Raw genomic sequence first — 15,312 nt, 5'->3', positions numbered from 1 at the left:
GGGCCTGACTTTCTAGGTTAAAATTGATAATGATGGGCCAAAGTGCTCTCCCCCTCCCCCCCCCCGAAAAAAAAAAAAAGAATGAAAGAAACATGAAAGATATTAGATTTAGAAGAAGTATGAATAAGATGTTTGGTGTAATCTTCATAGAATATTGACATTTGGTCAATACACTTTGTATGTATTCATCCTTTTATTTATGAAAAAAATCTGGATTTTTTTTACTGATCTTCAAAGGAAGTGGCTTTAGAGCACTGGAAGTTTTTTGTCTGTGTGTGCAGTGCGATTTAGCCTATGAGATAGAAAGCCTCCCCTCTTGGCACACCTGAAAAATAATACTAGCCTACTTTGTAAATCCACCACTCTTGGCTTTTAATCAGCTATTTTGACTATAGTGGAGGGAAAGGCAAGAAGAGCAGAGGAAATCTGGACCCAATTCTTTTTTATTTCCAAAACTGTTCTTAACCTGGTTAAGTTCCCAATTCAGTTCGTTGCTCAACACCCAAATATTCGTGCCACTAAGGAAGGTGCAAGCAAGGGAAGGGAACAGAGTGGGAGGAAGCTGAGAGCAGCGGTGCTGACCTCAGGGCCTCCCTTGTGGCCAGCACAAGTTTCGGCAGCCTGGTGGAGCCCTGGCTATGGTCTCCCTTTCCGTGGTAGCAGCCTTATCTGCTTTTGGGACAAGAAAAAAGAGGTCAAGTCTGATCGCTACATGCAGGGACTCAAAATGCAGCATACGTTTATCCCAAAACAGCCTGTGAGTGTGCTCAGAAGGGATGGGGTAAAGTTACCAAACAGCCCATGCCATAGATTAGCACTACGCAAGTCAGCCACATCAAAGGTACATCAAAAGCAGCTGATATATCTAAAAACGCATAAGACCTTCCCCACATCCTCCAACCCAAGCACACAGCAGCAATTGCTAGCTTTGTTCAACACAGCATAAATCCAAATCCATAATGGAAAAAATATGTATATATTCTGCTAATCTGTTAAGTCAGATCCATCTTTTAAAAAAGGATTTTTATTAGGTGTATAGATTTGATTCTAATCTTGTTATGATTGGCTAAAATTCATTTTTTGAGATAGAAGGGTCAAATAGTACAAGCTACTTTTGTCCAGTCACTATGCAGTAATGGGATTCTTGGTTAGAACTTAACAAAATCTGACTTTGCTGAAATACTAATGTAGATTTAATCAGCTCTATTTAGCTAAATCCTTATTAACAAATGTGTAATGACCACCCAGCGTTTAACGCACACTAGGACTCTGAATGAAAGCTATTACCAAATAAATTCCCTAAAGATCTCTAATAATTTTCTTCAAAATGGCAGAATATTCACACTACTACCTTTTTCTGTGAGAGAAAAATTAAAAAAAAGTTTCACTAATATCTGTTTATGAATCTAAATATTACTGTTTTGTGGAGGAAATTTTCAAAATGACTGTATTTAGCAGTTAAAAATTGGCCTAAGAACTGTTCATTTCGCCTAGGCTGGATGGCACTGCTCCGCTCCCGCCGATCCTATCGGGGATGCAGAGGCGGCCGCCGCGCCAAGCGGGATGACGCAGCCTGACCTCGGAGCTCCCCCGCCACGTGGGAGCCGCCGCCGGCTTGTGCAGAGAGCCCAGGCCAAGCGGCGGCCTGGGCTTCGCACGGTGCAGCTAGAGTAAGTGCTGTAACAAGAGCAAGGTAAAATGGTGGTTCTTGACCAGCGCACGCTCGTCCCGTTCTGTCTTGTCTTTAGTTGAGGAGCCATCCCTATATTCACACCAAAAAGTAAGTACATGTTAGCACCTGTCCGTTCTGGTGAAAACACCAGAAGCTTTCACGCTGCCAGGTATTTTTTCCAGATCTTATACAGGTAGCCCAGCTTTCAGCTCGAGACAGTTCAATCATAAAGTCCATTGCAATAGGAAGAAAGGGAGAAAGGGAGAAAGGGAGAAAGGAAGGGAGGAAGGGAGAGAGAGAGAGAGAAAGAGGAAGGAAGGCAGGAAGGCAGGAAGGAAGGAAGGAAGAAATAGAAAAAGAAAACCACTAAAAATATACTTAAATCCATCTGAGTTTGTGAAACTTGTTAAGAAAGATAAGGGCCACGAAGTGGTCATTTGACTGTGGTTTCTGAGTGGCGTCACTTGTTCCCTGTCCATTTCTACATCGGCAGGACGCAGATGTGCTTTTACATTAAAAACACCTGATTGCTTATCTCTGTTCCAGAAAGAGCACTGGAAGTCCCTCAAATCAACTGCTGCTTGGTTAAAGGACTCTAGTATTGCAGGATGGTATTCTTTGATTTTTTTCAGCAAAGAAAGAGGCAAAAAAAATAGAACTATTTGGGATTTTATGATTCAAAATCAAGACACCAACCAAGCCGGATTTTCCATCCTCTTCATTCTTGACATTCAGATAAAGGGACAGAAACTACTTGCAAGACCTCTGCTAGATATGAACGAGCAGCACGAGACTGTTTGCAGGAGCTGAAGAGCCAGCAGGGCGAAGCAGCAGTGAGCCCTTCCTCCTCCATGTAGTCGAGTAAAAACTACAGGATGCACCTCACATTATCCATTTGGGGCTGACGCCATTCGTAAAACAGACATTCTGGAAAACATTAGGGTTAGAAGATTTAGATTATTTGAAGCCCTTCCTAACTTGTGGTACACTACAAGACAGTTCATTTTATTCACATGTAAAAGAAAGCAAGCAAGCAAACAAAAAAAACAGTTTAATAATAAATATATGAAAGGAATCAAAGAAAAATAATCAGGTGAATGCTTTTCCCTGGCTCCTTCAGTCGCTTCTGAACAGAGCAGTGCCCACCTGTGGGCTCCTGAGCATTCTTGTACTGGATCTTATTAATCAAATTATCTTAATAAATTATTAGCTTACAGAAAGGTAGCAATTCGAACTTTTCAGATAGTAGAAAATAAAGATTAAATTAACAAGAAATCACATTACCTGCCAGCCTCAAAGAGAAAGTACTCTAAAAAAATTTATATGGCTCAGTAGAACAGTATTATGTCCTGACAACTGAGTTTTAAAACACTTCCTTGGGATCCTATGATTCCAATACTCATTTTAATTCATGTCAGTTGTATTTTTGTACAAAATTGAGTTTCTAGTGTATTTTTAGTATTTAGATGAAAATAACGCCATGAATAACAGATCCATTTTTTGAATAGTCCTTTAGAAAAACATTGTTACAAAATAATTACTAATTATTCCTCCCAAAGCCTTTTGGCTACGGGGACAAGCTTTATCATTGCCCGTGTGAGAGGTGCGCTGCTCGAGGCGGGTTAGTGTGGGAGCAGTGCACTACGATGGCTACGCCAGGACCCTTGTACACGGAATTCCTACCCATCGAAATATTACAATAAACATAAACTATAAATAGAACCGGCCCTTCCTTCCATGCTATATAAGATAAAAATAGGTTATGTTTAAAACTAACAAAAAGAAGCTATACGTGGTTTGCTCACTGCAGCATTTTATTACCGCTTTCCATCATCAAGAAAAGGAGAAATCTTCTGGAAAAAAAAATATCTGGAAATGACTGTCAGGACCCAAAGACAAACAGTGCTTTCAACGTTGGGTGAAGACGGCGACTGCAGCCAACGAGCACCCTCGGTAACTGCAGCGCTGCCCCGTCGCAGACGGCCGAGGGTGGAACGGCCCGGCCCGGCCCGGGCACACGGCTGCCTGCAGGGCAGCTGGTCCCAGCGGGACGGCAGGGACGTCCCGTGTCCCCTGCTCCTCCTCTGCGCTACCTGAGGAGCTGGGAGGAGACCCTGGGCCAGGGCTGAAACTGGGCTGGGGAAGTGCAATGGGGTCACAGCAGGCAGAGAGGCCCTTGTGCAGCCACCTGGACATGGCCGGGACCGGGACGCGGGCGGCCCTGGGGCGGCAAAGCCCCCGTGCGACGGGCGGCGAGAGGCCGAGACGCGAGGCCAGGCCACGACATGGCCGAGCGCGACGTCCCGGCACGACGCGGGCGCTCCGGGGCTGCCAACGTGGCCCCGCTCCCGCGCGGGGCCCCGCAGCCCGCGGGGGCGCAGCCCGGCCGTGCCCAGGGCTCCCCGCCCGCGCGCACTGCGGCCACCGCGGGCCCCGCGAGGGCAGCGACGCCCGCCCGAGGGGCCGCCCCGGCCGCGGGGCCGCTCGCCGAACTCTTTGCCCCGCGCGGCGGGGCCGGCGGGCGGGCCGCGTATCCCTCCGCGCGCGGGGGCGCGTGCGGGGGCGCCCGCGGCGCGGAACTACTTTCAGGAAAGTGGCGCGCGGAGCCGGAGAGCCCCGAACGCGGCCCCGGCCCCGGCGCGGGTCTCGGCGCAAGCGGCGGCGGAAGGAGGCCGAGGCCGGCGCTTCCGCCCGGCTTCCCTGCGCGGAGGCGGCGGTTAATGGAGTTGCGGCCGGGGCGGGAGCGGAGCCGCCTCCCCCCGCCCCTCCGCGCCCCGCGCCCCGCTCCGCGGCGCTGCGCCCGCCCCGTCCCTCCCCTCCGCGCCCGAGCGGCCGTGACGCAGCCGCGCTCCCCCCGCCCCGATCCGCTCCGCTCCCGGCGCCCGCTCCCGCCGCAGCGCGCGGCGACGCTGGAGGCCGCTGCGCAGGGGCGGCCCCGCCGAGGAGGCCGCGGGCTCCGCGGGAATCTCAGCTCCGCCGCGGGGAAGGAAGGAGCGAGGGAAGGAGGGCGGCGGCGGGCGATGAGCGGCGCGCGGCGCAGCGCCCTGCGGCGCGGAGGCTTCGCGCGGCCCCGCCGCGCCGCGCCCCGCTAGGGCTCCCGCGGCCGCTCGCGCCGCTCCGCGCTGCTGCCGCGCGGCGGAGGCGGCGGCGGGGCCCCACGATGGTGAAGTTTCTGGTGAGTTCTCGCCGCGCCGGGGCCGCCGCGCTGCCGCTGCGCCCGCCCGCCCGAGCGCCGTGACGGGAAAATGAGCGAGGAGGCGGCGGCGACTAACGAGTAAGTGCGCGGGTGCGCAGCGCGCCGGGGGGGACGCGCGCGCGTGCAACGGTGTGTGTGGGGGGGGGAGGACACGCGCGTGCACTGCGCGCGAGGGGGGCAGGGGGGCGCGGACGCAGCCGCGGCTCGGGCGCAGGTAGCGGCGGGGCGCGGAGTGTCGCGGAGCCGCTATCCCGACATGCCGCCCCTGGCGATAGGCTCTGCCGGTGGATATTTCACATGGAAACTAGTGTGTGGGAGCTTCATCCTGCAGGAAACTGCTCCTGAATTTTAATTGCATGAGTCAGTCAGTGTAAATACAGCCTAAACCTACCCTAAAGCCTTTTTTTTTTAATGAACACTTGGGACTTCTTTTTCCTTTTCATTTCATTATTTTTTTAAGAGGAAGGGGTCAGTTCGAGAGCCTTTTGGCATGTCTAATGCGGCCGCCTTGGAGGGGCTCCAGCGGGGAACGTGCTGCGTGCGCGGGTGAATCTCTGTGCGCCGGCTGCGGCCGGAAAAAATAGATTCCGGGGAGGAGGAGATAAACATTTTTCAGGCAGCCTCGCAGCCCTCCGTGGCGTGGAGGGGCAGGGACACGGACAGTTTCCGAACTTGTTGTATTCGCGGCGAGCCCGGGCGCGCCGAGGCGGCCGGCGCCGATGGCCGCAGAGCGCGGCGCGCTGCGCGGAAGGTGTTTGCGGACTTGTTTTATGAATGATCCGGCGGCCCCGAGCGCCGAGGCGGCCCGTGGCAGCGGGGAGGGAGCGCGGGGCCCTTTGTCCCGTATCCCGGTGGCGAGCAGCGCTTTGAGGAGGGGCGCGCTGCCGGAGTAAGAACGGCCTCGAGAAGAAGAACGGGTTTATATATTTTTTTTCTTTTTTTTTTCTTTTTTTTTTTTAAGGGAACGCCGTGTGTTTGGTTTCGGCGCGCTGTCGCCCTAGGCACCCGCTCCCCGGAGCCCCGCGCGCCGGAGCGGCGCAGGCGGCGCGCACGCTGCGCGCCTCGGCACGTCCGAGCGCCGCGGCCGCGGAGCCGCCGCCGCCGCCATGTTTCTTTTTTGTGAATCGCCCTCATTTGCATAGCCCGGTCTCCATTCATAAAAAGCGGCGGGCGGCGCGGGGCGGCGCGGGGCGGCGCAGCCCCCGCGCGGGCAGCGCGCGGAGGGGCCGCGGGCGCGGACGGGGCGCGGGCGCGGCGGGCACGCGCCCCGCGCCGCTTGTGGACGCGCTCGTGCGGGGAGCGGCGGCCCGGGGAGGTGCTGCGGGCACGTGACCGCCTCCATTCATAAAATACCTGGCTGCCCATTCACAGGCAGCGCGGCCGCCGGCACCGAGCGGCCCCGCCGCGCGCGCGGCCGCCGCGGGGCCTCGGGAGCGCGCGGGGAGGGCCCCGGCGGGGGCGGGGGGGGGCGCCCCGTTTCTTTTTTCTTCTTCCCCCCCCCTTTTATTTGTTTGTGTTCCTCTTCAATGTAAAGGAGCGTTGATTCAGAAATGCCTCTTCCTGACACCGCCTGACGTTTCAAGCATGCAGAGGTTTTGTTCAGAACGTGTAAGGGAAAGATATTCTAGCAACGCTGGCCCAAAATAAAATAATGAAAAACAAAGTAGCTAATGTGCAGGCAGCCTCGGTGCTGGTCGCTTTGCGGCGATACACGTTTTATGGAGCCATGTTAAGCAGCACAGGCAGGATAGGAGCCTGGCACTGAAGTAAATCATATATGGAAAACAGATTTCATGGTTATCAAGTCAGGCATACCCAGGAATACCTCTGAATGCTGCTGCTTATGAAACACAGCTACTGCGCGAGGCAGCTACGTGGATGGAAATTGTCAATGAAATCATTTTTTGTCTGTTTTCTTTGAGAATCTTCTGGCAGATCAGGCACCGTCATTTCTGTTCGACCTGTGCTGTGGCTGAAGAAATCTTTTAGCGCAGGATAAGTGACAGATATTTGAATGCGGCTTAAACTCTTTAAAGGTCAATGCATTAATTTTGGAATGATTGCTTAAGAATACTGAGTTTTACTTGGTGATGGAGGGTCACTAAAGCAGACAAATAACTGCTTGATGTAACCGTTTTGCAGTGTGAAAACAGGAATATTCTTTGCCTGGGAATACTGGGGTTATCCTTAATCCTGTGCTGTTTGGCATGGAGGTTTTGCCCTTCCTGTGGGTAAGGGGGAGACCTGCAGGGTTTTTAGCCTTTGCTTAGAACAGCGAAGGGAAGCTCACCCCACAATATTCAGTGGGAGATAATCCTGTGTTTTGTACAGAGCTATAAATATATAACCCTGCAGAGCGCCATTGATGTCAGTACTTCTTCCTCTGTAGTGTTTTTTTTTTCTTTTTTCCTTTTCCTTTGGTTGTTAGAATATCAAAAGCAGCTCTAACAGAAAAAAATAAGACAATATTTATCTTCTCAGTTTCCTTTGCTGTTTTGACAGCGTTTTTGGCAGTGATAGAATTGTTTTTCCTGTTAGGTGGATTTTGCACAAAGCACAAAGGAATGCAACTTGAAAGGATTGGGAAATATGATTAAAAATCCAAATAAAATGTTGGGGAGACTAGGAAGTTCTATATAATGAGATAAATTATATTTAAAGATCCGTGTGTGTAACTTCCTCAGTGTCTGATATTATAAATGGCCTTGAATTCATTAACAAATCTCTCATCGGAGAAGGGTGAATACGGGTACTCTGCAAGACATTTTGTATCATTGTAGCAACCAGGAATATTCTGGTAATTGAGTGTTATTCTGTAAAACTTCCTTTTATGGAGTAACATGAAGATTTCTGCTGTTTCGAGGGCGACCTCAGTTAATAATGTTAAATTTTCATTGTCTTTTTAAGTGTAATGTGAGGTGGGAAAGATCAATTAAAAAGCTGCATTAAGCTTCTGCCCAGGATTATTTTCAGCACGAACGGATGAAAAGCAGCCCTACAGGATTCTTACTGCCGTGGATGGGTTTTCTTTGTTGGTGGTTTGTGATTCTTCCTGTGAAGATTTTGCTGTATGCTTTCCCTGGTTAGCCCTTAGTTAAATAAGAATATCTCTCTACCTCTCCCGATACATATCCCTGGCAGTTTAACATGGCTGGTGCAGTAAAACCCCAGGTGGTGCTCACAATTACTGCTAGTTTTTAAACAGAGGAACTAGTAGGGTATGTCAGCACCTGTGTCACTTCAGTGTTATTGGAACTTCATGTATGAATGTCAAAACCTGCAGCTTGGCAAATACTGTATCTAAAAAATAAAATGCTGCCTTGGTGGCAGGTTTCACATCTGAATTTCAGCCTTGGGTCAGGCCGTCCATGTTGTGCCGTGTGGTCCCTAATGAGCGGGATCACTGGCCGCAGGGGTAGGATGGAGCCCGAGTGGCTCCTGGAGGAGCAGGAGCCCCGTGGCCCATTCCCCCGCTCCCAGAGCTCACGCTCCTTTGGTGAATGTGCTCACGAGGAACAGCTTGAGTTATTTTGCGTACTGAGTTTCTACAGAATCAGGCTGTCACGCAGGGATTATTTTTGCTACATAATCATAGTATTTTTTTTCTAGATAATTTAAGAGATTAAAGAAACATTTAGGATACACTCATGTGCCTTAACTTCTAGATTATAAAGTTACAAGCATTGTCAAATTTTGATTTCAAATAGGCTGAATTAAATTTTAAAGAATATTTATTGTGTGTGTGTGTCTTTCTTGAAGATTCACAAATTTGTACTCCAATTGTGTTTGGAATTTCTTGTATTAATATATTTGTAGGACTAAAAGAGGAGCTTTAAAAACCCAGGAAGCAAAGCCAACTCATTTCCTTTTAGGAGTTTGGAGGGAATTGAAACATATTTCAGCAGGGTATTATTTTCTGTTGTTTAGGACATATAGATTTCAATCTTTTAAGGATTTTGTGAAATAAACAAGTGAAAAACAATTACTTTTTACATTACCAAAAAAAATTCCTTCTAATCAATGATATGAAATTATTTGCAGTTCTGATATCTCTCTGATACTCCTTTTTGAGGGACTCTTAGTTTAGGGGTCCTGCCTGGGGAATTTTTCAGTTTTATGACCTGTCCTTGCTGTTTCTTGGCTCTGTGTCTCAATAATATTTTGATGGTGATGCTGAATTTGCAACATTTGCATGTTAGGCAGTCTGGAAGTCAGAAATTAAAAAGGGGAAAAAAAAAAAAAAAAAAAAAAGCATTTGCCTGAGCAGCATTCCCTGCTGCGCGTGATCCTGCAGGAAAAGGCTGCCTGCCTGCGTGTTTCAGCACACTGGAGCCAGGGATCATGGAAAATGGAGGAGGGTTTTCAGCATCTGTTAGTTTAAGTGTAATGTGCTTGAACTGATAAAATGGAAGTGAGAATGTCAATGTGTGCTTCAAAAGTGAGGGCATTTCTCAAAAGGAATGATCCTTAACAGAATCAGAAATCCCAGGATCAAACATCCCTTGTATTTTTTTTGGTAAACACTAGTGCTTTTTTTTTTCTTTTTTTCCTTTTTTTTTTTAAGGTGTTTTTTCAGCCCCTGCTGTGCATACCTGGAAGGATCATCCGTATCGATAAACACTGGAAACAAGAAAGTCTTTTCAGAATATTGATGCAAGGCGAAAAGGCAGATAAGGGGATGTTTCCCTTCCTTTTCTCGCTTCTTCTCGTGCCTTATGCTGCCGACTCCAGAAGGGTGACGGAGCTGGAGCCCCTGGCGCCCCATCCTTCCCCGCGTGGCTCCGTGGGCGGACGGGCTCCTTCCTGCCCTGAACGGAGCCTCCGCGGCCGCGCGCAGGGAGCCGCGTGGGGCTGCCGTGGGGCTGCCGTGGGGCTGCCGTGGGGCTGCCTGGCCCCCGCGCTTCATGCACGTGCTAAGAATGAACTGCATTGGTCTCCTTTATTTCTCTCTCTCCATTCCAATGTGTAAAAACCCTTAAGTGAATACATTTTAACTAGTACAACGTGATGGCCAGTTACTGAACTACTGGATTTGCTTGTAAACAAAATTTAAATGCAATTGTCATGGTTCCTCAGAATATAAAACCTGCTTTGTTATTTTTTCCACTTGAAAATATATGCTCTTTCTTCTGAAAACCCTTCTAGTTGTGAAGTATTTATTTAGTTGTTGGCATTAGTGTGGTATCTATATTCCAGATGATAATTCAGTAATTTTTTCTTTAAGAAGAGAGAAGCATTTGAAACATTTTTTATACATTTGGAGACTTTATTAGGTGTATTCTAACCCATAGTGGTATTCAGCAGAAAGATTCTTTATATTGTTTTATATTCTTCATATTGTTTTATTAGGGAAGGAAGAGGACTGGATGTTCTTCCAGTTTGCTATATTAACAAGTAATTGTAGACTTAAGGCAATAAATAGTTTTATTACACTTTCCTGCATTTTATGAGAGGAGAAGAGATTTTTTTGGGTTTGGGTTTGGTTTGTTTTGCTGGTGGTTAGCCTGGGATCTGGTAAAATCTGCTGGGTGTTGCTCCTTCCTGCATTCAGTGCTGCTCATTTTGTTCATCGTGTCCTTGGTGGTAGCATATAAGTAAACACGGTGCCCATCCTCCTTGAGAAACACCTGTGCTAAAAATCAGTCTTTAAAACCATGGTAGTTCTGAACGACGTTTACGGGTAAGAATAAGCAAATGTTTTATTTGCATGTGTTCTCACATCTTTTCAATGTTTCTTATTTTATTTATTTATTTTTAAAGGCTCCAATTCAGTACTTACAGTCTTGCTATGTATAGTAACAGACTGTAATAACAATCCCATTGCTCCAAATAAGGTGGGCAAAGTAAAATAAATTGTTGCCAATATAATCATAAATGCAGCTGTACCTACCAGGGGAGCATAAGCATTTTTTTTTCTCTATAATAAATCGATATCTTGTGAAAATAAACTAAAAGACAGAAAATGTCATAGAAACTTATGTAGTTTTTTTTTCCTGCATTGCTGACTGATATACTAATAAGCAGATGTGATGTTTCTAATATGTGCTGCACAGCAATTTCCCAGTCGTGGGATGTCATAACATATAAACCACATTTTAAAACAAGGTGGTCAAGGTGGCCCTTTCGAGGTGTAGTCATTGCTGTGTTTGAAAAATGTGGCTGTTGCCATGTGTAGGTTTCTGGAGGGGCAGACGAGGGCCTGTAATCAGTACCTCTACTTTGAAGAAACATTTCACCTGCTCAGAACATTTACAGAAGTGGCATAAACCTTTGCTTTGCCTCCATGCCAGTTTGTAAAAGCAGACTTCGTTAAATCCTATGGAAAGAGTTGTCCTTTCCTATTTTTTAAAAATAACTTCATGAAAACAGGCCCGAATAAATAGGTCTACCCCGAGATGGTTTGACAGCTGTTGACAATTACTGTTTTGTTTGACTGGGACTGACAAGTTGTGACAGTTACTGAAGTTTGTCAGAGCAAAACTGAAACCGACTTGTTTCGCTTTTGGGAAAGCCAAATGCCGTGAATATTTAAGTGCAGTGAAAGAAAAATCAAGAATTTCATTAATAAAACAGGAAATTGCCGAAACCGTACGAGCCCCGTTCCTGTGTGGGTCCCGGCCATGGACACAGGCAGCCGTGTCCGGGGCTGCCGCTCGGCCTGAGCTCCCTGCAGGGCCAGGAGAAAGTCCCTCCTGGCGGGGTGGCCTCCCTGCAGCTCCGCCGTGATGTCCAGGGGACGGGTCCCGTCCAGAGGATGGGTCCTACCCGCCGTGACGTCCAGGGGACGGGTCCTACCCGCAGTGACGTTCAGAGGACAGGTCCCGTTCAGAGGACAGGTCCCGTTCCGAGGACGGGTCCTACCCGCCGTGGAGCTGAGGTGTTTTCATGACTCCAGTCATACAGGGAGCGAAGAGGTGGTTTTCCTCTCTCTTTCAGTTGAATTTTGCTATGATTATAAGCAGTGATTGGGTAGTGGATAGGAGGAGTGTGCAAAGAGAAGGGGAAATGTAAAATTCAGTGCTCAACAATTTTCCAGCTTCACACTGGAGATCGCTGTGTGGTTCTAATGTGTGTGCCCAAGGGTGAGGAATTTTGGTGATTTTGATAGTGGGGCAGAGACAGACAGGTGTTCAGATCACCTGGATTCTGCTCTCGTTCCCTAATTTTAGTGTTTAGTTTTCAAACTTCAGCTGTGGGATATTTCAGGTTTCAGTCGTGTTGTCGTCATTCTGTCCAGTGTTGCTATGTGCTGTTTTTGCTGTTTATTATATCTCTTCTGCTGAGCTTGATTTGTGTTTTGGTTTGTTTGTTTCATCCTTACCTGAAAACGGGATTATTCTTCTCCTCCTCTTTGCAGCGCAGCGTGGCAGCGGTTTGCAGGAGCAGTGAGGGGTTGTGCGGGTGCGTGTCCAACTCGCCTTGGTTTTGGTTCCTCCTCGGGGGTACCGGCCCCGGCTGTGAGGAGTCGTGCTGATGTTACACATACACCTGGTGTATCGGACAGCTCACAGTTACTGACCTCTGCTGTATGGAGAAGCCTAGGCAGATTGCAGCTAAGTCCACAATTCCATGTGGTGCTATTTGTTCCTTCAGGAACGGGGTCATACTTTAAAAAATCAGGCCTGTAAGTGCAGTTGTCTTTGAAACCAGTTTTTTAATCAGACAATAACACTTTCCTAATTATTTCCTAATTTCCTTTTTTTTTTTCTTTTTTTCAATTACTAGGCAAAGCATATTGTTCTTCAACAAATTTACAGGTTTCTGGTCTAGTGTTCCTGAAGAAGTTGGGGAGAATATCTTAGATTGCAGAGACTCATGCATTTGCTTTATGCCCTAGGACCCATAAATGCCCTCACTGAATCCTGCTTCCTTTTATGTTTCTTCCAACCTCCAGGCCACTTCTCTCATGGATGCAGAGCCACTACTGAAGCTTAGCATTGTGGTGGTCTCCAGTGCAGTTCCTTCATGCTTTCTGCGTTTCTGCTGAGCTGATTTAGTTGAAATTATCTTGTATTATCTTCGTTGCAGTCAACTTGAAACATCTTTTAGAAGAGCCCCTATATGCACCTTAAAATGTACAGGCTTTGTTACTATGGTGATGGAAGAGAATCCTGCCTGCTAACAGCCCCATGTTAGGTACGGGAGGATTTGCAAGAGGAAGTTAAGCGTTTGCCTGGGGCGCTGAAAACTGAGCCCATCCCCAAACTCCATCCCGACCTGCAGCACGGGAGGGCTCATGGAGCCAGGTCATGAGATGAGACACATCTCTCTCCTCAGGTTGTGCAGGTTTTGTGATTATTTTTTTTATTATTTTCTTCCCCTCTTTCCAATATCAGGGAAAAAAAAAAGCTGGAATATTGTTGCTTTATCACATTCTTCTGAGTATCTTATGTCAAATACTTAGTTTGTTCTGCATTGCTTATTTTTAACACAGTGCAAAGCAGATGCTGGTATAAGCATTTTGTGAGTATGTTTGCCATTGATAGAAAAAACAGGTTTGCTTTTCTTCATTGAGCTCCTGAGGTTACAGTGCAAGAGTTCCCAGCTCTGATCTCGGTGTTAGGGCTGCCTGCAAATCCTGCAAGGCGGAATGCATCTGCTTGATCCCCTGAAACAAGGTAGAAAACCTGCACTCGATTTTTATTAAACTCTAGATGAAGAGCAGGTCTCTTAAAGGAATTTATTCCAGAATAAGATGTGAATTTAGAGTGCTATAGTTATCCCAGACTAGCTTTTATTCCTCTTTTCTGGAGTAAGCTGTGAATATTTAGGGGAAAACTGACAAGCTCAGTTATTTATGTAGAGAAGCTTTTCATGCTCTCCTGTGTATGTCTCTTTCCTACCTGCCCTACCCTTTTTGAGCTCTAGCTTTCTTCCATTGGACATTTTGCTATTTATGTACATCATCTGCAAAGTATAGAAACTATATCCTTCATCCTGCATTAAACATAATCCTACAAGTAGATCCTCAAAGGTTCTACTTTCTGCTTTTTCTTTGTCTAATCTATAGTTACACATTTTACAGCAGAGAAAGTCTTTCCCAATTTCAAGGTGAAAAACCTGATATTGGGGTTTTAGGTGAGAGGAGATTTTTTGTGGTTTTGGTCTTCCCCAGGTGAAACAAGTATTCCCCTCCATGTAATAAAATGGGGTGTATTAGATTCTGAGAGCACTTTTTGTTTGTTTGTTTGTTTTTGACCAAGAAAATAAGTTCAGTTAAGACTGTATTTCTAGCGGGATGCAACTTTTGTTGCCTTTATCTACAGTGGAAAAGGTGTTTGCTCTTCTGGAACGAGGCTATTTTTGTTTTCCCCTGCAAAGCTTCTTCCCATAGTTCAGATCGTTTTGCCAGGAATTGTTTCTGGGTGACTTTGGGATATGTTCTCTGGCAGTAGCGGCGCTTGTCAAAAACAAAAAGAGGTTGCCCTAGTCAAACCGTTTCTTGGTTTGCTCTCCAAAAGCTTGGATTGGTGCTTGCTTTGGTTAAAACGGCCAAATATACTTGTGTGCCCTTATCTCCCATAGCGAGCACAATTGCAAATAGTTCTTGCATCTGACAGTGGAAGTAATCAGGGTTGTGTATTAATCCTGTGTGCGTGTGGTTTTCTTCTTTGTTTTGTTTGCTTGTTTTTCTCCCCGAGGTTGGATTTTATTTTTTCCCTAGTGGTGATTCTTCTCCTCATTCATCTGAGTTTCATGAACGGCCTTATATACCTTTTCCTTCTGAAAGGAAATTATTTTAAGGTTAGTGTATTAATTTTAATACATGGTTTAACAGCAGCAGTTCCCAAATCTAGCAGCTAAGGCAGCCAAGTGGGTTCGTGAGGTCCAGAGGAATTAAATTGAATATTCATGTTAGTATGTGGGTCTGTAGCTATGAAGGTCTGGAAGTTGATTCTTCTGTGTAAAACTATTCAGAGAAAGATGAGCACAAGCAAATTTTCAAAGTTTGGTTTGGTTTTGGTTTCAAAGTTTTTTTTTTTTTTTTTTTTCTCTTCTCCTTGACTGGTATAAATCTAAACTTATTTTCATACATTCCCTTCACAAATGGTGGAGTATGAAGCTCTGTTGTGGTGTTTGCCTGAATGGCCTTGCTGGGCTATTTACATAATTTGGAGTACTTTTTGGGTTTTTGTTTTTTGTTTTTTTCCCCCAGATCCTTGGGGGCAGCCTGTGGAGTATTTTGGGATTAGCTAAAGTTGTGTAAGTACACAAGCCATTTAAAATAGAAATAAAGAGAATTCCATTAATACCCTGTGTCATCCTACATTTCACCATTACTGACAAATCCAATTTCACTAAATAAATACCATCAGTGCAGTCATTTTCGCACACACACACACAAATCTTTGTCTTTATGTAGTTAATATCCATCTCTTAAAGCATCTAAAGCAAATTTATAGTTGAGATCAGTTAATAAAGGGGGAATGGGAATTGATTTATT

The 15,312-nt window shown here is 46.7% G+C and overlaps 1 protein-coding gene across 1 annotated transcript in view; it reads left to right on the top strand.

Moving 5' to 3' along the window:
* Positions 1-4,806: 4,806 nt before the first annotated feature.
* Positions 4,807-15,312, top strand: part of SPRED1 (sprouty related EVH1 domain containing 1) — a 59,625-nt gene continuing 49,119 nt past the window's right edge. The window contains exon 1 of the mRNA XM_088529389.1: positions 4,807-4,946. Within this exon, the coding sequence (XP_088385515.1) occupies positions 4,918-4,946 (29 nt within the window). The 5' untranslated portion in view covers positions 4,807-4,917. The remainder of the gene's footprint in view (positions 4,947-15,312) is intronic.

Source organism: Tinamus guttatus, unplaced genomic scaffold (assembly GCF_059628265.1).
Source record: "Tinamus guttatus ecotype Peru unplaced genomic scaffold, ASM5962826v1 Tinamus_guttatus_pri_ptg000327l, whole genome shotgun sequence".
Lineage (NCBI taxonomy): Eukaryota > Metazoa > Chordata > Aves > Tinamiformes > Tinamidae > Tinamus > Tinamus guttatus.
Note: the sequence above shows the minus strand (reverse complement) of the source record. Positions and strands in the feature narration are given on the sequence as shown.